Below are 23,717 nucleotides of genomic sequence, written 5' to 3' on the forward strand. Positions count from 1 at the left end.
TCATTTGGTATTTCTCTTTCCCTGCTTGGCTTGTTTCACTGAGCAAAATACCCTCCAGCTCCATCCATGTTGCTGCAAATGGTTGGATTTGCCCTTTTCTTATGGCTGAGTAGTATTCCATTGTGTATATGTACCACATCTTCTTTATCCATTCATCTATCGATGGACATTTAGGTTGCTTCCAATTCTTGGCTATTGTAAATAGTGCTGCGATAAACATAGGGGTGCACTGATCTTTCTCATACTTGATTGCTGCATTCTTAGGGTAAATTCCTAGGAGTGCAATTCCTGGGTCAAATGGTAAGTCTGTTTTGAGCATTTTGATGTACCTCCATACTGCTTTCCACAATAGTTGAACAAGTTTACATTCCCACCAGCAGTGTAGGAGGGTTCCCCTTTCTCCACAGCCTCGCCAACATTTGTTGTTGTTTGTCTTTTGGATGGCAGCCATCCTTACTGGTGTGAGGTGATACCTCATTGTAGTTTTAATTTGCATTTCTCTGATAATTAGCGATGTGGAGCATCTTTTCATGTGTCTGTTGGCCATCTGTATTTCTTTTTTGGAGAACCGTCTGTTCAGTTCCTTTGCCCATTTTTTAATTGGGTTATTTGTTTTTTGTTTGTTGAGGCGTGTGAGCTCTTTATATATTCTGGACGTCAAGCCTTTATCGGATGTGTCATTTTCAAAGATATTCTCCCATACTGTAGGGTTCCTTTTTGTTCTATTGATGGTGGGTGTCTTTTGCTGTACAGAAGCTTTTCAGCTTAATATAGTCCCACTTGTTCATTTTTGCTGTTGTTTTCCTTGCCCGGGGAGATATGTTCAAGAAGAGGTCACTCATGTTTATGTCTAAGAGGTTTTTGCCTATGTTTTCTTCCAAGAGTTTAATGGTTTCATGACTTACATTCAGGTCTTTGATCCATTTTGAGTTTACTTTTGTATATGGGGTTAGACGATGGTCCAGTTTCATTCTCCTACATGTAGCTGTCCAGTTTTGCCAGCACCATCTGTTGAAGAGACTGTCATTTCGCCATTGTATGTCCCTGGCTCCTTTATCAAATATTAATTGACCATATATGTCTGAGTTAATGTCTGGATTGTCTAGTCTGTTCCATTGGTCTGTGGCTCTGTTCTTGTGCCAGTACCAAATTGTGTTGATTACTATGGCTTTATAATAGAGCTTGAAGTTGGGGAGTGAGATCCCCCCTACTTTATTCTTCTTTCTCAGGATTGCTTTGGCTATTCGGGGTCTTTGGTGGTTCCATATGAATTTTTGAATTATTTGTTCCAGTTCATTGAAGAATGTTGCTGGTAGTTTCATAGGGATTGCATCAAATCTGTATATTGCTTTGGGCAGGATGGCCATTTTGACGATATTAATTCTTCCTAGCCATGAGCATGGGATGCGTTTCCATCTGTTAGTGTCCCCTTTAATTTCTTTTAAGAGTGACTTGTAGTTTTCAGAATATAAGTCTTTCACTTCTTTGGTTAGGTTTATTCCTAGGTATTTTATTTTTTTTGATGCAATTGTGAATGGAGTTGTTTTCCTGATTTCTCTTTCTGTTGGTTCATTGTTGGTATATAGGAAAGCCACAGATTTCTGTGTGTTGATTTTGTATCCTGCAACTTTGCTGTATTCCGATATCAGTTCTAGTAGTTCTGGGGTGGAGTCTTTAGGGTTTTTTATGTACAGTATCATGTCATCTGCAAATAGTGACAGTTTGACTTCTTCTTTGCCAATCTGGATTCCTTGTATTTTTTTGTTTTGTCTGATTGCCGTGGCTAGGACCTCTAGTACAATGTTAAATAACAGTGGGGAGAGTGGGCATCCCTGTCTAGTTCCCGATCTCAGCGGAAATGCTTTCAGCTTCTCGCTATTCAATATAATGTTGGCTGTGGGTTTTTCATAGATGGCCTTTATTATGTTGAGGTACTTGCCCTCTATTCCCATTTTGCTGAGAGTTTTTATCATGAATGGATGTTGAACTTTGTCAAATGCTTTTTCAGCATCTATGGAGATGATCATGTGGTTTTTGTCTTTCTTTTTGTTGATGTGGTGGATGATATTGATGGACTTTCGAATGTTGTGCCATCCTTGCATCCCTGGGATGAATCCCACTTGGTCATGGTGTACGATGGTTTTGATGTATTTTTGAATTCGGTTTGCTAAAATTTTGTTGAGTATTTTTGCGTCTACGTTCATCAGGGATATTGGTCTGTAGTTTTCTTTTTTGGTGGGGTCTTTGCCTGGTTTTGGTATTAGGGTGATGTTAGCTTCATAGAATGAGTTTGGGAGTATCCCCTCCTCTTCTATTTCTTGGAAAACTTTAAGGAGAATGGGTATTATGTCTTCCCTGTATGTCTGATAAAATTCCGAGGTAAATCCATCTGGCCCGGGGGTTTTGTTCTTTGGTAGTTTTTTGATTACCGCTTCAATTTCGTTGCTGGTAATTGGTCTGTTTAGATTTTCTGTTTCTTTTTGGGTCAGTCTTGGAAGGTTGTATTTTTCTAGGAAGTTGTCCATTTCTCCTAGGTTTCCCAGCTTGTTAGCATATAGGTTTTCATAGTAGTCTCTAATAATTCTTTGTATTTCTGCGGGATCTGTTGTGATTTTTCCTTTCTCATTTCTGATACTGTTGATTTGTGTTGACTCTCTTTTCCTCTTAATAAGTCTGGCTAGAGGCTTATCTATTTTGTTTATTTTCTCAAAGAACCAGCTCTTGGTTTCATTGATTTTTGCTATTGTTTTATTCTTCTCAATTTTATTTATTTCTTCTCTGATCTTTATTATGTCCCTCCTTCTGCTGACCTTAGGCCTCATTTGTTCTTCTTTTTCCAATTTTGATAGTTGTGACATTAGACCGTTCATTTGGGATTGCTCTTCCTTTTTTAAATATGCTTGGAGTGCTATATACTTTCCTCTTAAGACTGCTTTTTCTGCGTCCCACAGAAGTTGGGGCTTAGTGTTGTTGTTGTCATTTGTTTCCATATATTGCTGGATCTCCATTTTGATTTGGTCATTGATCCATTGATTATTTAGGAGCGTGTTGTTTAGCCTCCATGTGTTTGTGAGCCTTTTTGCTTTCTTTGAACAGTTTATTTCTAGTTTAATGCCTTTGTGGTCTGAAAAGTTGGTTGGTAGGATTTCAATCTTTTGGAATTTACTGAGGCTCTTTTTGTGTCCTAGTATGTGGTCTATTCTGGAGAATGTTCCATGTACACTTGAGAAGAATGTGTATCCTGTTGCTTTTGGATGTAGAGTTCTGTAGATGTCTATTAGGTCCATCTGTTCTAATGTGTTGTTCAGTGCCTCTGTGTCCTTACTTATTTTCTGTCTGGTGGATCTGTCCTTTGGAGTGAGTGGTGTGTTGAAGTCTCCTAGAATGAATGCATTGCATTCTATTTCCTCCTTTAGTTCTGTTAATATTTGTTTCAGGTATGTTGGTGCTCCTGTATTGGGTGCATATATATTTAGAATGGTTATATCCTCTTGTTTGACTGAGCCCTTTATCATTATGTAATGTCCTTCTTTGTCTTTTGTTACTTTCTTTATTTTGAAGTCTGTTTTGTCTGATACCAGAATTGCAACACCTGCTTTCTTCTCTCTGTTGTTTGCTTGAAATATCTTTTTCCATCCCTTGACTTTAAGTCTGTGCGCGTCTTTGGGTTTGAGGTGAGTCTCTTGTAAGCAGCATATGGATGGATCTTGCTTTTTTATCCATTCTATTACTCTGTGTCTTTTGATTGGTGCATTCAGTCCATTTACATTTAGAGTGATTATTGAAAGGTATGAATTTATTGCCATTGCAGGCTTTAAGTTTGTGGTTACCAAAGGTTTAGGGTTAGCTTCTTTACTGTCTTACTGTCTAACTTAACTCGCTTGTTGAGCTATTATAAACACAATCTGATGATTCTTTATTTCTCTCCCTTCTTATTCCTCCTCCTCCCTTCTTCATATGTTGGGTGTTTTGTTGTGTGCTCTTTTTAGGAGTGCTCCCATCTAGAGCAGTCCCTGTAGGATGCCCTGTAGAGGTGGTTTGTGGGAGGCAAATTCCCTCAACTTTTGCTTGTCTGGGAATTGTTTAATCCCTCCTTCATATTTAAATGATATTCGTGCTGTATACAGTAGTCTTGGTTCGAGGCCCTTCTGTTTCATTGCATTAAGTATATCATGCCATTCTCTTCTGGCCTGTAGGGTTTCTGTTGAGAAGTCTGATGATAGCCTGATGGGTTTTCCTTTGTAGGTAACCTTTTTTTTCTCTCTGGCTGCTTGTAATATTTTGTCCTTGTCTTTGATCTTTGCCATTTTAATTATTATGTGTCTTGGTGTTGCCCTCCTTGGATCCCTTGTCATGGGAGTTCTGTGTACCTCTGTGGTCTGAGAGGCCATTTCTTCCCCTAGTTTGGGGAAATTTTCAGCAATTATTTCTTCAAAGACATTTTCTATCCCCTTTTCTCTCTCTACTTCTTCTGGAATGCCTATGATTCTTATATTATTCCTTTTATATTGATCACTCAGCTCTCTTAAAATTCTTTCATTCCTGGAGATCCTTTTATCTCTCTCTGCATCAGCTTCTCTGCGTTCCTGTTCTCTGTTTTCTAGTCCATTAATGGTCTCTTGCATCTCGTCCATTCTGTTTTGAAGTCCTTCCAGAGCTTGTTTTATTTCTGAATTCTCCTTCCTTAGTTCTTGCATATTTCTCTGCAAGTCCATCAGCATGGTTATGACTTTTGTTTTGAATTCTTTTTCAGGTAGACTGGCTAAATCTATCTCCCCAGATTCCTTCTCAGGGGAAGATGTAGCAGATGCTGAAGCTGTCTGGGTTAGTCTTGTCTGGATCATATTTTTTTGCCTTTTCATGTTGACAGGTGCTATTGACTGTCAGCTGGGAGGGCCAAAATTTTCACTTACTACTGGCCTTTCTTTACTGGGGCAACTACGACCCCTAGTGGCTTGTGTTGGGTAATTGCGTGTAGAGTGGGTCTTTGTGTCTTGCCTGGCCGGGAGGGAGAAATTTCCCTTTCTGTGGGCGGAATTTGTCTCAGGCTGCTTCTCTGCTTTCGCAGCGCCCGGTGGGGTGATGGATGGGGGGGCTGCTTGACTGTTTGCCTCCATGAGGGGTCTCAGAGCTGTTGCCCAGGGGGTTAGTGCACCCGGTTTTCCCTGTAATTTCCAGCTGCTGTACTGTGACCTGGGTTGTTTCCGTCAAGTTGTTAATTCCCTGTCCCTTTAAGACTTTCAAAAAGCCCCCGCTTTTCTTTGTCACAGGGGCATCAGCTTCAGCACCCGCTCAGAGGTCTTACTCCCTGTTCCCCCAGTATCCAGGGCCCCCTGGGCCTGTACTGTGTCTGCGCTCTGGCCCGGATGGCTGGGGCTGGGTGTTTGGCAGTCCTGGGCTCCGTCTCCCTCCCGCTCTGCCTATTGTTCTCCCGCCGGGAGCTGGGGGGAGGGGCGCTCGGGTCCCGCCGGGCCGGGGCTTGTATCTTACCCCTTTCACCAGTCGCTGGGTTCTCGCTGGTGTAGCTGCAGTCTGGCCACTGTCCTGCGTCTTCTGGTCTCTCTTTTAGGGCTAGTTGTGTTTGTTGTATTTTCAAAAGTATATATGTTTTTGGGAGGAGATTCCCACTGTCCTACTCACGCCGCCATGTTGGCTCCATAAGAAATTTTATATACTACAAAGTGGTCCTCCTTGATTTGGGTACCTTTTAGGTATGTTCTTGCTGTTCAGCTTTGGTGAATAAAAGAGATGTGATGAGAAAAAAAACAGAGAGCCTCTGTCTGGAGATGTGCTAGATCTAGTAAAAACCCACATGGAGGTCCTGGAGAAATGGAAAACCAGTCATCAATCTTAAAGAGGGTTAAAAAAGATGAAAGTAATGATTAAACTTTATCAGTTTAATGTAATGGCAAATAAAATGATTGTACTCAACAGATTTTTTGCAGATACTAGGTTAGAAGGATGTAAATAAGGGTGGTGATCATTGTCCTCAGTGAAGCTTAGAACACACCTCTGCAAACTGTCTATTGTGTAATTAATTGTGCACCAGGCACGTGGTAGAAGAAAGTGTTGTGGTGATGTCAGTGAGAGAGGCTTTTTATAGAGACATCTAGAAAGGTATGTAAAAATGAAAAGTACTAGTCCATGTAAATGAAATGGGGTAGCATTCTGGATTGATCAGAGCTAGATTAAAGGCAGAGCTACATGTAAAGGCTGAGTGATCATCTTCTCAAGGGCTTACTCTGAATATAGAGTTGGATGCCTCAAGTTCCTGTTAGCCAGGATGAAACATGACAAGACAATAGTAGTGCACTTGTGATTGAAGCGCATGGTGATCATGGTTTTGAGTTCCTGGCAGCTCTGATATAATGTATGGTAGATTCAATTGGAAACACAATTTCACTGGTACACTGAAAAATTTTCCTAAGAGAAATGGACAGGAGGAGAGGTAATTGGACTATGCCACTCAGGACACCAACAGTAGATAGAGTTTATTTTCAAGAAACTGCTAGAATGGTTATTTGGAAAGGAGAAAACTTAGAAATTTCCTTTCAGAACCTCTACCCAAAAGGCAACCAACTTTGGGAGTATGATCAAATGAAATTAACCCTAAAGTGAAGGTGGGAAGAATAATCAGGACTTGGGCCAAGCCAAAGACGAGAACTGTGCAGTGTCTGCATTGAAGCCTCAGTGGCGCCACTCCTGGCAGTGACTCTGCGTCACCCTCCCAGAAATATCCTCAGACTGAAGGTACATAAAAAAGGGAAAAATAAGGATTGACTGAGCCGCCTCAGCAAATGTTTCTGCTCCATTCTTAGGTAGCAGAAAAGGAAAAGTACTTGCTTTCATGTTTCATCACCTGTGAGCAAGCCTTCATGTCCAAGGAGATGAAATTACTCACTGATGAAACTGAGCACACTGATGTTTATAAGATTGAAAAGTCTTTCATTCATTATTGTAAACATTCAGACAACAGAAAATTAACAAAATAAGCCCTCTGGAGAGCTGCTCTTATGGATTGTTTGTGCATCAGTAATTCCTGCTGAAAGTGCTGCTTAGAACTAGTGGTCAGTATATTAAATATGACATAAGAATAAATGAAACAGAACTTGAACCAGATTCAGTGTTATAAATAGCATTTTTAAAAACAAAGATATGTTAAACAGTGTTTAAAGGAAATTGAATCAGATCTGTGAGAAGTATAATTTGATGGCCAAAGAGGGTACGTTATTATTTCATATTCCTTCTCCTGCATTTGTCACTTACATTCCATTTTGGTTAAATTGGCTTTCTTTTCTGATTTTTAATATTGCAGAGTCTGAGTACCAATTGAAAGTAATCTTTTAACTTGATAAAAAACATCTTGATGCAATAATACTTCCTAACAAACCCAGCAGTATGTTTCCCTTCTCATCCTTAAGGTTGTGTTTAATGGGATTCCTTTCTTTCATTATTATCTCGCTGCACTTAAGAGTATTTCTAAAAAGTTGGATCAGTGACGGTGCCTGCCAAGTTGAATGTACACCAATTTCCTGATGTCCTTTTTAATTAACACTGGGCACTCATGGATGCTTCGGGGTGGATATAAAGCAGAATTTCCTCCAGAACTGATAGGAAACATTCCAGATGCCTATATTTTTTCTACCCCACAGGCTAAGTTCTCTAGTTTCGGCTGGCCTTACACTTAAGTAAACTAGGTCTTTAATCATTTAAGTTATTCTCATGCACAAAATTTTAGGTTTTCGTACTATGGTATAGCTTAGACGTATTCCTTACTGTGAGAAAACCTAATAGCAATGTAATTTAAGGTGCTGTTTGTTTGTTTGTTTTTTTTCCAAGTGTGAGGTGCCTACTTCATGGCTACTTTTAGGACCTGATAGTAATCCCGTTTATTCTTCTGATTAAAATGATTCTAAGTACTTCAAAAATTATATAGGAAGAATGGGATTCGACTTGATTATTAACCAACTGTTGTGACTCATCCTGAAATTTCAGACACGTGCCTGTGCTCTGCAAGTTTTATCTGCCATCTTGGAAGGTTCAAAGCAGTTTCTGTCTGTTGCTGAAGACACCAATGACCACAGAAGGGCCTTTACTCCCTTCTCTGTAATGATCGCTTCCAGCATTAGAGAGTTGCACAGATGTCTTTTGTTAGCTTTGGTGGCCGAGTCATCCTCACAGACCCTTACTCAGATAATAAAGGTAAGTGTACCGAGTTTGTGATAGCTTCCAGAGGCGGTGTCACTGTTTAAATTTTGTATAATGTTTTACTTTGCCCAGAAGTAACTTGATTTAAGAATATAGCTAAGTAGTAATTTTATTTAAAGATACCCTATTTTTACCTACTTGTTTGATGTCCAAATGAAGAATTTACTAAAAATACTCCTTTATTTTTAGTATTAAATTGTATCAATGGAAATGCAAGTGCTACTTCCTCCTGAAAAAGACAACAAGAGACTGATTATAAGTGTGAAGACTTTTCTTTTATAATTAAATGCTGTAAAATTTTGTCTCTGTGCTCTGGCTTAATCAGGCCTATTAATGAATTGGTCTTGTATCTTTCAGTGCCTTGCAAATTTAGTATCAAATTCGCCTTATAACCGACTGAAACTCAGCCTGCTTACCAAAGTCTGGAACCAGATAAAGCCTTTTATCTGCCACAAAGGTTGGTGGTAGTTTAAAATTGTTTGCTTCTTTATATTAATCAAATCTAGATTATTAGTTTAAAAAATATACAGAGCATTTTTATACCTCCAAGATATCTCTGCTTATTCTCCTCAAGTTTTTTGGGCAAACCCGCTATTGCTAGAATTCATTTTTGACCCTTGAATCCCCAGTGGGCACTGCTGGAAGGAAGTAAACTGGAGAATTAGCTGTAGTTTAATGCCTCTTCGGTAGTGCAGTAGCCAGAGTATCCCTTTAGAATTAGCACTGTACCAAGTGCAAGGGGTTCTCCTATTGCACATAATAGTCTTATCCTTTAGGCTTAAGTAGAGGATGGATGGACAGTCAGACGGGTATCACCCCCTTTTTGGAAAGAAAAATTGGAATATAAAGCCTATTTTTTTTTTTAAGATTATCTCCTCTGAAGTTGGGTAAAATTCCAGAACCTCAGATCCCCACTAACTACAGAGTCTTATATCTTGTTATTTCCTGACTTATTCCCAGATGTAATATATGTGTGTGCTATAAACACTTGCCTTTAGAACATTTGTTTGTAAGCTTTAGGATCAGATCACATTCTTATAAGTTGAGCTTTTCAGTCAGAATTATAGAAGTTAAAGGAGGCATGGATGTTTTTGGAGATGTCGTGGGAGGAGTCCTGGGCCCAGAGTCAGGCAGAGGCCCTGCAGCCCACCCGTTTCCGCCATCTCACAGTCGTGGTCCTCTCTGAACCGTCATTTCCTCTGGGAAGAATTATACCTACCTCATAAGGTTTTTATGAGGCTTAAGTGAGGTAATGATGTATAAACCAAGTCCAGTTCACTCCTTTCACCATTTGTAAAATGAGACTGAGGAAGATAAATCTTGCCTTAAGGTCTTGTCACATTAGTGGAAGAAGTAAGGTTACATCAGCCCAGGTCTCCTGGCTCAGTCCTTTGCTCATTCCACTGCAGCAGCTTTTCTCTACCTGCAACATGAGCAGAGTAGACCATGTCTCAAAGGTCCCTTTCAAGTATCTGGCTTAGTCTTCCAGCAACTGTTCATTATTAAAATGTTCAAATCCACAGAAAATTTGAAAGAAAAGTACAGTGAACACCTGTAGACCCCTACCTAGACTTAGCAGTTGGTAACATTCATTGTGTTTGCTTTCTGGCTCTCCACATAGTTGCATCGTTGTATGTATGTGTATATGTGTATATATGTATATTTCTGTGTATGTATATATTTACATAGATTTTTTTTCCCTTGAACCATTTGAAAGTAAATTACAGACAAGATATTTCACCCTAAATAGTTAAGCATGTATCTCCTAAGAATAAAGACAGTCTCCTAAAAAACACTATACCGTTCTTCTACCTAAGAAAATTACATTGATTCTTTAATATCATTTACTGTCTAGTCCACATTCAAATTTGCTCATGTCTCAGAAAGTCTTCTGTAGCTTTTTTTTTAAAAAAACCTTGTTTGTTCAGGGTTCATACATTGCATTCCATTATTGTGTCACTTTAGTCTCTTTTAAATCTAGAGTAGTCCCTCACCCTTTCTGGGGTAAGAGTCTAAGCCAGTGGTCACTGAGAATGTCTCACACTCTCTGTTTGTTGGATTGTTTCTTTTTGGTGTTAACTGATATTTTCTGTCCCATGTATTTTCTATAAACTGGAAGTTAGATCTAGAGGTTTAATTAGATACAGGTTAAACAGGGATGCTATAATCCTTAACTGCCTACAGGGCTAGTTCTGAGCCTCGTGATAGCTGTCCCCATGGTGATGGGTGCTTCCTGTTTACTTTGACAGATGTTAATGTTCGAGTGTCAAGTCTCACTCTCTTGGGAGCCATAGTGTCCACTCACGCACCTTTACCTGAAGTCCAGCTACTTTTACAGCAGCCCTGTTCTTCTGGACTCAGCAATAGCAATTCAGCGACTCCTCACCTCAGCCCTGCTGATTGGTGGAAGAAAGCCCCCTCAGGACTCTTTCTGGAAGAAACATCAGTTAGCTCCCCAAAGGGGTCTTCAGAGCCCTGCTGGCTCATTCGGCTTTGCATTTCCACTGTCGTGCTGCCAAGGGAGGATTCCTGTTCAGGTAGCGATGCTGGCTCTGCAGCAGGCAGCACCTATGAACCATCCCCTATGCGACTGGAGGCCTTACAGGTAGGAGTTCACTTCCTCATCTCTGAAACAGAAGTAATCATTCTCCCTTCACAGGGTGATTGTGAGGAGTGAGTCCGTGGAAATAATGTAAACCAAATTGCAGGTCTGTGATGTCACTGGCAGTTGTATTTTGGGTGTGAGTGTTTTGTTTGTCTTCGTTTGGCTTTGCAGGGGGTGGGGGGCTTGGTTGTAAAATGTCAGATTCATTCCTTTTGTTGCAAGTTATTTTAGTCACCTCTGTTATGTGACAGGTTGGTATATTAGATTATATAATAATTCTGAAAGAAATTGTATAATCTTTGATTTCTGCAACTTAAAGTTAAATGTTTTATTCTCTGTAAACTTCTCTCTGGTCTTAGATCTGCTTAGAGACAACAAAATAATTGCTCCCTCAAAGGAAGAAAACAACCCTAAAGTATTTGCTATTTCTGTACTCAGATGTGATCTAAGGCATGGGTTTGGTTCTGGGGTCTGCTGCCAGTTGTATGGTTAATATTAAACAAGTCCTTTAACCACTTTAAGTTATTTGACCTTAGTTTTTTCAGCTGAAATAGTATTACCTTAAAAAAATTGTTCCCAGGCTCAAATAAGATAATATTCATAATCTTAACACATTTCATAAACTGTAAAGCACTGTGAAATTGTATAATTAACTGATGTTAGTCATAAGATTAAGATAATGGTTGTTCTTCATTTCATTCAACGTCGGATGTCAGCCCTTGTAAAGTGTGAGCATTAAAACACTGCTGGATATTGCAGCACTGCTTTCAGGCTTTGGGGTTAATCCTCTCCTCTCCCTACAGGTGTTGGCTCATCTGGCAAGGGGCTACTTTTCCATGGCTCAGGTGTACTTGATGGAGCTTGGAGAATTGATTTGCAAGTGCATGGGGGAAGCAGATCCGTCCATTCAGCTTCATGGAGCAAAGGTCATTTTCACTAAAAGCTACCTGCTTTTATCTCCTCTCCCTTTATATTCTTTTCTTCCAAATGCTGCATGTCCTTCAGTTCCAGCATTTCTTGAAGAGGTTTCAGGTAGGGAGGTCATATATTTCTCTTTTTTCAGTTCTACCTATAAACCCAAATAATTGATTTGGTAATAAATAAACAATATGTAGTTGATTCTACTCCTGGAAATAATGCCTCTGACATAGGAATTACTGAGAAAAGAAAGAAAATCAGTTGGAAATGATTTTTCCCCCTGAGTTGAATTAATATCGAAACTGAAGAAGTTTTTTTAACCTCCATAATTCTGAAACTCTGATCATGTATTTCTTTTATCTCGGCAGCTTCTGGAAGAACTGGGTACAGGCTTAATACAACAGTACAAATCAGATTCTACCATAGCACCTGATCAGCGAGTGCCAGTCACCTTGGTAAGTAAATGTCAGTGCATAGTTTTTTTTTCCTTAGTGCTTCAGTCAGTTTTATTTTGAGGTTTAGTGATAAAGGGGAAAGACAGTATGATTTCTTCCGTTGTCAAAAAGCGTGGTGTGTAATCCCTGGTGACTTGATACTAGCATGAGTTGGTATCTGGTAGGATTATATATAACATACAGTCAACAGTGGAAAAAACCATTATTTCTTTTGATTAAAACCTAGTCTGGTTGCTCACCCTGCTGGTGAGGCAGAATAGAATGGTGGGAAGAGCCAAGGATTTGTAATCGAAAGACGTGAGATCAGATTTAGGGAGCACCACTTAATCAATACATGAGCATAGTTTCCTCACAGTAAAGAGGAATAATGATCCTTAACTCATAGTGCTTTTGGAAGACTGAATGAAATATAAATATGCCTGCAAGCAGTAGATGCTCGATGAATGTTCATTCCCCTGACTCCCTCACTCCCCTCCCCGTGCGTCCAGCTACTTTCTTGCCAGCTTAGGGTGTTCCTGCTGTTCCCATGCCGTGCCAGTGCTTTGGAGGAGGAACACACGACCCCACCAAAAGGAGCTTCTGCTTGGAGTCAAAAGCAAAAATCAGTTCGCCATTAATAATAGCTTCTCCCTTCATCCTGCCTATTATTTTCCCTTCACAGTTTTCATCATCTGTGCAGTGAATGGAGAATGTATAGCTCTCTTCCCTTCCTGAGACGGCCAGTAAAACTGAAATGTCACTGTTCGCGGGGAGATGAGCTTTACTGTCAGACAGACCTGGGTTTGCATACAAACTTCTCCCCTTGCTAGTTAGGTGACTTTGGGCAAGACTCTTAACTGTTCACACTCAGGTATTGTTTCATCGTAAAAAATGAAGAGATATATTTTCTGTATATCTCTTGTTTATTGCTGAGAGATAAATTACCCTAAACACTTAGCAGCTTAAAACAACACACATTCTCTGATGTAGTTTGTGTGGGTCGGGAGTTGGTAGTAGCAGGGTGGTTCTGGATCACATGTCTCTTGAGGTTGCAGTCAGGATGCTGGTGGGAGCTGCAGTCAACTGAAGTGACGCAGGTTGGAGGGGGCTACACATATACCTAGCAAGTTAGTGCTGGCTGTTGGCAGCAGGCCTCACTTCTGCCCATGAGAACCTAGTGTCCTCGTGATAGGCAGCCGGCTTCCCCCACAGCAAGTGAATCAAGAGAGATATTCAGACAGAAGCTGCGGTGTTTTTATGACCTAGCTTTGGAAATATTACACCTTCATTTCCACATCTTGTTGGTTACACGAGTAAGCCCTATCAGTGTGGGAGGGGACTGCCTCCTCAATATTAGGAGGTGAGAGTCATTGTGGGCCGTCTTGGAGGTTGGCAACCATACCTGTCCACATTCCTTTGGTTTAGGGTGGAGAGGGCCCTGACTCGGTTTCTAGAAGCTGGGATTAGGGGAGAGAGAACTGGTGCATGGGATATCTGGCAAAACTCAAGACTAAATCCATGGGGCAGAAAGTGGAGATAACAAAACCATAGATGGATTGGCAAATAAATGAAATCCCAGGGTTTTTATATAGTGTGGGAAGCAAACTGTTTAAGGTACTCTTTAGATGCCTACCTTAGGGGCTTTGAAATGAGATAATTCTTCAAAGTGCTTAAAACAGCCTACTGCTCAATGTAAGGGTCTCCACTGTGCACCAGGCACCGTGCTTGGAACTTTACACACAGTATCACATTTTATTACCACAAGCTCTGCCAGGTAGATGCCTTTGCCCTGTTTTATTGAAGGGGAATCAGTGCTTAGACAGGTTCAGTTTCCCACCCCAGGTTGCAGAGATGGGAAGCAGCAGCTGAAGGCCTCAGCCCCAGCTCTGTCTCTGGATCCTGTGCTTTGGCTTCTGGCCCGTAGCCTCTGGGCTGCCCTAGAATCCTGATCCCTGAACCCATGAGGGATCTGGTTGTGATCCTAGCTCCGTGTCAGTAGATCTGAATTGTGGTCCAGCTCTGCTGCCCACTAGCAAGTTACATTTTCTTCCTGCATCAGTTTCCTTTGTGTGAAAATGGAGATAATGATACGTAGTTGACACTTGAACAACATGGGTTTTAACTGCATGGGTCCACTTAGACCAGGATTTTTTTCAAAAAGTATTATGGAAAATTTTTTTTAGAGATTTTTGACAATTCGATAAAACTCTCAAACCACGTAGCCTAGAAATTTCAAAAAAATTAAAATGTATGTCATGAAAGCGTAAAATAGCTGTAGACATGAGTCTCTTTTATCACTTACTACCATAAAATCAACAGTAGGCTATTAGTAGTTAACTTTTTGTGGAATCAAAAGTTATATGTAGATTATCAACTGCATGGCGGGAGACGGGTGGCAACTTCTAACCCACACACATACTTGCTTTAGTTGTGCTGAGGTTTAAATGAGTTGATAGGGTAAAGCGCCTAGAACAGTGCCTGGGGTATGAAAAGCTCCCTGAGAAACATTAGCTGCTCCTGCTGCGGCTACTGTTGTCGTCTTCCTCTGCAGTGTAATCGCTGTTGCTGCCTCACCGTCTGACGGCAGTTTCCCAGTCAGTAAAATGGGAAGAAGATTCTGTTAGTTGTTTTCTGAAGTTCTTTTCATTGCTGTGGAAGACAAGCTAGTGAAAACATTACAAAGTTCTTGTAACATTACAAATATTACTTCTTTAAGGAGAAATGTACCATTACTAAGGTCACTTATGTAGTCTTTTCGTCAAGTTGGTTCCACAGTTTGAGCTGCAATTTTAACGGTGCCCCTGTTTCAGGTGGTGACGTTCTGGACTCTGATGCTGAACGGCCCTTTACCAAGAGCCCTGCAGAATTCAGAGCACCCGTCTCTGCAGGCCAGCGCCTGTGATGCCCTGTCTTCCATCCTGCCCGAAGCCTTCAGCAATCTCCTGGTATCTTGAGGAGTGCTTTCTCATCCTTACATGGTGCTCCTAAGCATCAGAGCTTGAGCTCTATTTTGATTTTCTCATTTTGAACCAGTATTCAGCATCACCTCAGAGGAAAAAGGGCTTATCCTGCTTGAGTGTGGAGTGAGGGCAGTAGGGAAACTTAAAATCTTAATGTCTTGGGAAAACTTCCTCCTTGTGCATAGGAGGCAGGTGGCAGAAGTGGAGGTAACAGGCTTGGAAGTCAGATTTCAAAAAGGTTATACATCCAGAAATTAGAAAGATCTAGGTTTAAGTCCTAGCTCTTCCACTTTCTAGTTCTTTGATTATCTTAACTTCTCCAAAACTGAGTTTTTATGTCTATAAAATGGGAATGAAATGGTGAATAACATGAAGTATGTGAAAGTACTTAGCTGGTGCCCAACATGGTGCAGTCAGACTGTGCCTCTCCTTCCATCCTTAGTGGCATTTGCATCTGTTCTTACAAATTAGCTTTTATAAAGAAGGGGTTTTCATGGTGTAGGAGAATAAAATGACCTGATTCACATGGTGGTACAAGTTAAATGATCACAGATGATGCTTGTGCCCTGCACCAACTAGGTTCTCAGGTAACTACTGGATCGGAATTGAATCTCTGTTCTCTGCCAGGGAGGCCTCAAGGGCTCCTTGTGTTCAACTCCCAAATATGGACTCAGACACAATTTTTTGTCATAAGAGGCATGTCATAAGTTTCTTGTTGAAGACAGTGGCTCAGAGTTTTTCATTCTCACTACTCCTTTGCCAACTTTTCTCATTGCAGAGTGACAGGCAGATCCTGTGCATCACCATGCTGCTTGGGCTGAATGAAAGCAAGAATCGTTTAGTGAAAGCTTCAACCTCCAGGGCTCTTGGAGTCTATGTGCTTTTCCCCTGTCTCAGACAGGTCTGAGTGAGCTGTCTAGCATTTCTTATGTGCCTCGTTGATAAGTCATATTAATGCTTTTTTTTTTGGTGGATATAGAGCTTTTGAGTTGAACAGTAAGACATTAAATTGCTTTGTAACTTGGTGTCCTAAATTGCTACTAAAGTATGGTAATTTCTGTAGTTTAATTATTTAGTATACTACCTAGGACCCCAGGTGCCCAGAAAATACTTAAATTAATGAATAATTGAGAAGAAAGTGAAGGGGGACACAGCCATGTGATAGTAATAATTCAGAAAGCTGATAGTTTTTACTAAGAAGAAAATAAGTTTCTCCTTCCTTCTTGGTTGTGACATTTATTTCACTGAGAAATGTGTAAGTGAATAGGATGTGTTCTAGAAATGCATTTCATTATCAGCATTGTTTCCCAAGGTAGAAGTCAATCTAAGCACAGAATTAATAGATAACTGTCACAGGCCAGGTTATAAGATATTCAGAAGAGCAAAATCCATAGGCTCCTCAGGTGTGCATGGCACATACCAAAATCATGGGAGATTCCCCTGGGATTTTAATGAGTGTCCAAATTGTGATATAAGAACAGTAAGTTGAGTAAATTAATTTTAGTTTCCGAATAGAAGTTTACTCTGGTGAAGGCTTATAGTTTTATCTGCAAATTGCAGAATTTCCAGAGGAGCAATGTGAGCTCTGTAAGTAACCATAGTGTTTCATTTGCTTATTGTCTAGGATGTCATATTTGTTGCAGACACAGCAAATGCAATATTGATGTCGCTTCAAGACAAGTCTCTGAATGTCCGGGCCAAAGCAGCCTGGTCCCTGGGCAACCTGACAGATACTCTGATTGTCAACATGTAGGTGACTCAGCTTCTTCCTCTTGCGTGCCTTCTGGGGCTCAGGTCTCAAGAGGGTATCTTTGATCCCCACTATAAAAGAAATAACGGTACTTCTCCTATATTCTATAGTCACTCTTCCTACTTTGTTTTATATTCCTTCCAGTAATAAGATTAGTTAGCTGTTCTTAATATGTATGTGTAAAAAATACCATGTGCTGAAATAAATGATATATCCACATTACAGAAATTATGGGAAATACAAAAATAGAAATCCAAAATGATAGTAATGATTGCCCTGCTTTTTAAATACTGTATTTGTATTTTTTTAAGTAATATATTCACAGGTTAAAAAACATTCAAACAGTACAAAAGGGTATTTGGTGTAAAGCCTTTTTCCTACTTTAATCACCTGGTCCCCTCCCAAGAGGCATCTGTGGTCAGTCATACACCAGTGTCCTGCTTTTTGTCTCTTTAACACAGAACTTTTTGCCTCCTGACTGCTACTTTTATAAATCGCTATTTATTATTACACATTTATCATTCTGTGATGGTTAGTCAGTCATCTCCCTATTATCAAACACATTGTTTTGGGCTTTTATATGTAGTGAACATTTTTGTGTGTGAAATCTCCATTTTAAGATATTTCCTTTGGTTAACACTCCTAAATGTGGACCTTTTGGTTTAAAAGGTATAAACTGTAAGTTCTTGGTATAGTATGAGATTATAAGTTATACTAAGTGAATATATTTGTACATGTATATATTTAAATAGATTACCTTTTAACATTTTTTTGCCTGCTTTGTGGGGAACAGGGAAACACCAGACCCAAGTTTCCAGGAAGAGTTCTGTGGTCTCCTGCTCTTAAAGATGTTGCAGGCAGCTATAGAGGCATCCAAGGATAAAGACAAGGTAGCTCACAGCAGAACTGAATATTTCTTGGTTATATACTTACTGTATAATAGTTCTATCCTATTGAATTTATCCCTGTTCAAAGGAGATTGAGCATGTACTCAGGGTGTAAACTAATCTAGTGCATACTTGTACAATTTCTTTTCTGTCTCCTGTCTAATGAAAAGTATCAGTGCCATCTGTAAAACTCCTCCATGATATATCCATGTTTAGTATTAATCTGTTTTTTTTAAAGAGATCTTTAGGTAGAATTGACAAGTCAGAAAGGTGAGAAGCCCTTGGCTTTGAATATCCCTTGTTAGACTAATAAGTTTAAAAGCATTGGCTGGACTTTAGGGTCAGGTAGACGTGGTTCAAATCCTGGCTTGCCCTTTAGCATCCAGATGACCTTTTGGTGTATTATTTAACTTCCTCTGAAGGTCAGTTTCCTCATTTGTAACATGGAAGTCACTCCATATACCTTACTGGATTCTGAGAAGACTTTATGTCAAAGCACCTAGTACAGTACCTCATACCAAGTGCTTAATTTAGTACAGTGGTTCTGAAAACCTGGGAAGCCCTACCTCAGGCTAATTCAATTTCTGGGGTTAGGGCCTAGGAGTTAGTTTTTAAAAACCAAAGCTCCCCAGGTTTTCTAGTATACTGCAAAGGTTGGGACTTTCTAGTAGAAAAGTATTAGACTGGAATTACAAAATCCTTTTCACCTTGCTGCCAAGCAGCATTGTCCTAGTGCCCCTGGGCCTTAAATGCCATTTCAGTAAGAGGACAATGGATCTCTCTGAAGGTACTAAAAATATCAGGCAAGTTGCTGGAGGACCTCACCTTTCTGATGACTCAGAATGTTAACCACACAAGACCTTGCAGAGTTCTGGGAACTTGTACATTTACATTTACAGTTTTCATTAGCTGTTTTGTTTAAGATGTCTAGGACTTTCTGGGGTTTTTTAAAGCTGAAATGACGCTTTTGGAAACATCTCTTTGGCAAGACAAATTTCTAATGCTCGTACGTTTTATTTTAGGTAAAAAGCAATGCAGTCCGGGCCCTTGGAAATTTGCTTCATTTTCTGCAACCTTCTCATATAGAAAAACCCAGATTTGCTAAAATCATTGAGGAGTCCATCCAGGCCCTCATTTCTACTGTTCTAATCGAGGCTGCGATGAAAGTCCGATGGAATGCTTGTTATGCAATGGGGAATGTATTTAAAAATCCTGCTCTCCCATTAGGTAAGAAAGTTTCCCTCTTCTCTAGGGGAGGGCCTCTTTGGACAGCACACACCAGTCTACATTGTTGTTAAAGGTGTTGCTTGTGATGTTATTTATCACAGTTATTAGAAAAAATGGGAACATACTGAACATCCAAGGTTAGGGGAATGGTGAGATAAATCATGGTATGTATATTCAAAGGGATATTTTGTTGCCATTTAAAATTATGTTTAGGAAATGGTAGTCTGGGAAAAGACTTCTGATGTTAAGCAAGTTAAAACAGGATGTGAAATTTTTTCTACAGTATGATCTCAGTAAGTGGATAGAAAAAAGGAAATTAGCCTAATTATTAACAGTGATTGCCTCTATATGGAACAATGAGTAGGATTTTTTCTGCTCTCATTTTATAAAACCTTCTATAATGAGCATATATTGTTTGAAGTTATCAGGAAAAAAATAAAGGAAAACTGGCACGGGAGAAAGAAGGTACATATTGGAAATTCAATATGAGCCCTTGGTATTGAAGTGGAATGCTGCACAGGGAGGGCACCTATCTCTGAGTAATGACATGCCATATACCTTGATCTGTCATCAGTGGCCAATATGATCATAGTCTCCAAGTCCCGTTCACTGTACTGGGCAGCATTTGCCTTACACATTTGTCTCTGTAACAAGATTAGAAACACAAGGGTGTGTTTTATCCTCATCCTTCATCCTCCAGGAGGAGAGGTAAAACCATTATGTTTTCCCTAGTTTGCATCAGGTTAGGGAAATCTGGCTCCTGATCCTCTTCATTGCTGAGAGCATCCAGGTACACCAGCCAGCCAGGACCTGGTGCAGAAATAGCCTAAGGTGACCTTTGGGGTTGGAGCTCATTGAGGTGGGTGTCTGCCTCCCTGTCTTCAGAGGCAACAGAGAAGCTGGGAAGGGCTGGTAGAGTTAGGGAAGTCGCATTGTATTTTGCTGCCCATCTTGAGGAATAAGAACCCCCCAAAATGAAGTGGGTAGTGGAAGCTCTGATGAAGAGCAGACTGAGCTTCTGGGGCCAACAGGAAGAGCAAGAAGACAAATCTGGGCATCATCCTCCCAAAACTGGAAAGTTGAGCCACCAGTTAAATCTGAGTTCTCTGTTCCCCAGTCCCTGCCTAGATAGTGTTGTGTCTTTCTTTGCAATAAAACCGATGACTTTCTGCATCCAGAGCAGTGTCTAGACACTAATCTGGATGACAAAACAGTCTTTTGTCAGTATGAACAGGGCAGGTTGTACAGTCGTGCAGTTTGCACACTGCTCAGAAGCACCCAACTGAGAACAAGCAGGGCTGCGATTCAGCCCATGCTTCTCCCACCAGGCCCTGCCCTCTCAGGACAGCATCCTCTGAAAGGAGAGGCCTCTCAGCATTGCCCAAGTCACTGTGTAGGGTAGCAGAGCCCCTGAGCATACAGCAGGCTTGTCTAAAGAAACAAGGAGGTTTGGGAGTCAGTACTAGGCCCCTTGCCTAGGATCACAGTTAGTCACTCAGCACCCTGATCTTGCAGGATTATTGTGAAAATCAAATGAGCACTAGTGTGTATGCTTCCTTCTGCCCCCTCCCTTTCACACCACTTGTTTCTAAAGCTTTCATTTATTTTAATGACTGGATTCTTTTTAGGAACAGCCCCGTGGACCTCCCAGGCCTACAATGCTCTGACATCAGTTGTGACATCATGCAAGAACTTTAAAGTGCGCATCAGATCTGCCACTGCCCTTGCCGTCCCGGGCAAGAGAGAGCACTATGGGTCTGTTGGCCAGTACGCTCAGATCTGGAATGCATTGGTCACTGCTTTACAAAAGAGTGAAGACACTACAGACTTTTTGGAATTCAAGTACTGTACCAGCCTGAGGACCCAGATCTGCCAGGCACTGATTCATCTTTTGTGCTTGGCCAGCGCCTCAGATCTGCCCTGCATCAAAGAAACTCTTGACCAGAATGGGGACATGGTCCAGTCCTATATCCTACAATTTTTAAAATCAGGAGTAGAGAGAGACAGTGCTGGAGCACCCTGTAGCCCACAGGAAAGAGACCAGATGGTCAAAACGGCCCTGGAGCACATAAGCAATGTCCAGACACTGGCTGGGAACACAGCCAAAAGGGCTGTCATGGGCTTTTTAGAAGATATACTGACCATTTATTTAGACTCTTCTGGATCACAAGTAGCACTCACAGGATTAACAGATTGGTGAATATGCCACCATACTTTCCAGGTGTCAAGTGGTAATAGGAAGACCCAAGAGTGAGCATCAGATATGTGGGATTTAATCTTAGGGGCAGAAACAATCTGCCTACTATTTATTTAGAGTTAGCAGCTCTGTAACTTTTTCTCAAAGGGCCCAGCTGCTGTAGAGAAGTGGTCCTGCTGCCCTGGCTCTGGTCCAGGTTGTTGGAACCCCTCACCTGTGCAATTAGCAGCCGAGGAGTTGGGTCGTAGTGTGGGCTGAGCAGCCTGGGGGGTTGTGAAGGATATTTAGTCTCAGAAGATTAAAAAAAAGCAAAAGCATTTAGTTGTATATTGTGTCTCTGGGAATTGTTTTCTTTTATAATAAATGGATGAAAAACAGTGTGCCCATAATCTCCTGTTTCTGTTGGGTTACATTTATAGAAAGCTGCAAGCAGGGCTGATGTTCAGCCGGTTTGCACTGGTACAGCCGCATGGGCTGTAAAACACTGAAGCAGTTGATTATGTGTTGGTAAGTAGCTGCTGAGCTCCCCAAATGCCAATTCCAGAAGCCCCTCTGCGCCTTCTGACAATGCAGTAAGCAAAGTGGGCTCCTGGCAGGCAGGGCCTTGAGCCTGGGCCCGGGCCCCCTCCTCCCGGCCTTAACTTTGACTTCTGTCTGAGTCCTGATGCCCCGCAGGAGAGGTGGTCCTAGGTATAGATTCATGGTGGTTTTGCTGTCTTTTGAGTTTGGGTCTTAAAAAATTGTTTATTTTAGATGGTTACAAAGAGAGGTTTTTAAATTGGATTTTGACAATGTCCAAGCAGTTATAAAAGTAATTTCTCACTGAAGAATTACTTACTTTTAAATTTTGCCTTCATCTCTTGATCACAAGTAATTGGAATTGATTTCAGGCAGGAATTGAGTGATATACAAGAGCCAATTAAAAATTATTCCACACTTACCTTTGACCTGGGATAAATAAGAATCAACATATATAGAAGGGGTTTGGGCAGTAATATTATTTAACTGTTGTTAAATTGATGATACATTATTTAACTTCTCATTTAGCTTAAATATTTAAGTACTTGTTCTTTTCCTTCTAATATGCTATTGATTGCTCAGAAGATACTGTCCAGGCAGAGACTGGGGAACAGCATGCTCAGGTAACAGAAGGACCATTTTGCAAATAATTGGTCATTAGGTACTATTACCCATACCCTTGTAGGACATTCTTTAAACTTGCTTTTCTTTGGAGAAGATTCTGGACACAAATTGTAATAAAGACCCAGAGACTGAGTTAGACCTGTGCCGATCCTATGATGAATCTTGGAACTTCCTTTTCTTAAAGGAATATATTCTTAGTAGCATCTAACTTAATTTGTCATTTGCATAAAAGTGAACAGAGGGCCTCTAGCTTTTTACTCTTTTTTGGAGCTTTCACTGGTGGGTTTCTTGATAAAATATTTGTGAAATTGAATGGATTCATTTGATGATTCACTTGTATCCTCTGTTTATCTTGACTAAAAACCTAATTTTTTTATTTTGAAAACTTTTACTTCCATAAAGGTTTTCAGTTCTCTGAAAACATTGATATTCAAATGCACGGAAAGACCAAGGGTAAGCACTTCTAGAGATTCCAGGAGCCCAAGATACAGGCTTCTGTCTTGAAGGGGTGCTGATTCTCCCTGTGATATTGTGGGTGTGCACCAGACACCCTGGATTGGTACCTCAGTAAAGCCACCTTGGTTAAAGGAAGCCACACAGACAATAAAGAAAATTCATTCTGGTGCAGAAACAGAAGAAACTTCAGCTCTGATTCAGAATTCTAACTCAAATACCAAATTCTGAACTTTGTCCTGATATTTAAAAGAAAAAAAATTTGCAAGAGGGGTCATCTAGGCGTAGATGGCTAGAGCCTTTGTTCCTTCAACTGACTGCAGTATAAAACATTGCTTAGCTTTCTCTTTGAACCTTCCCTGTGACCACTGAAAGATACCCACTAATTCATACCACTTTTAATATTTGAGGAAGGCACACATTATAATCTCTTCCATGGTATTAGTTAATGGTATGGTAAATGTCTTAAGGTGATTCCAGGGCAGAGAGAAACCTCTCATGGAATACTGGGGCAAAGGCTGCCTTGATTTTAATATCTGTGCATGAATATGGACCATATGCAGACTCTCATCATCTTTCGAACATGAGAGCTATGTGAGTTCTACTCACCCTAGTTCATTTGGCCTTCATTAACACAGTGCTGTGATTTAGAGCCTGGCTTAAGTCCTGTCTCTGCTGCTTTCTAGGAACATCTTGTGCCTTAGTATTCTCATCTGTAAAATGGGATAATAGTGCTTATTATCCCAAAAGGATATTACAACAAATTACATGGAAAGTTCTTAGAATAGCTTCTGGTGCTCAATAAAAGTCAGGCAGTGATTTTCCTTGAATTTTTCAGAGCACTAAGCAGAAATACTGTCAGCACACCATGAGGTTTGTGATAACAAAGTAGCTGAATTCCCCAGCTGCACTTCCAGTGGAGCTGTTGGCTTGGA

General features: G+C 40.5%; 1 protein-coding gene across 2 annotated transcripts in view; it reads left to right on the plus strand.

The window, feature by feature from the left end:
- HEATR6 (HEAT repeat containing 6) overlaps positions 1 to 21,566 on the plus strand; it is a 46,925-nt gene extending 25,359 nt beyond the window's left edge. For both annotated transcript variants that reach the window (XM_036911029.2, XM_036911031.2), the window contains exons 10-20: positions 7,996 to 8,202; positions 8,566 to 8,665; positions 10,458 to 10,813; positions 11,617 to 11,739; positions 12,100 to 12,186; positions 14,976 to 15,110; positions 15,904 to 16,026; positions 16,750 to 16,874; positions 17,669 to 17,765; positions 18,785 to 18,989; positions 20,618 to 21,566. In XM_036911029.2, the coding sequence (XP_036766924.2) occupies positions 7,996 to 8,202; positions 8,566 to 8,665; positions 10,458 to 10,813; positions 11,617 to 11,739; positions 12,100 to 12,186; positions 14,976 to 15,110; positions 15,904 to 16,026; positions 16,750 to 16,874; positions 17,669 to 17,765; positions 18,785 to 18,989; positions 20,618 to 21,189 (2,130 nt within the window). In that variant the 3' untranslated portion in view covers positions 21,190 to 21,566. The remainder of the gene's footprint in view (positions 1 to 7,995; positions 8,203 to 8,565; positions 8,666 to 10,457; positions 10,814 to 11,616; positions 11,740 to 12,099; positions 12,187 to 14,975; positions 15,111 to 15,903; positions 16,027 to 16,749; positions 16,875 to 17,668; positions 17,766 to 18,784; positions 18,990 to 20,617) is intronic.
- The last annotated feature ends 2,151 nt before the right edge of the window (positions 21,567 to 23,717 follow it).

This window comes from Manis pentadactyla, chromosome 4 (assembly GCF_030020395.1).
Source record: "Manis pentadactyla isolate mManPen7 chromosome 4, mManPen7.hap1, whole genome shotgun sequence".
Lineage (NCBI taxonomy): Eukaryota > Metazoa > Chordata > Mammalia > Pholidota > Manidae > Manis > Manis pentadactyla.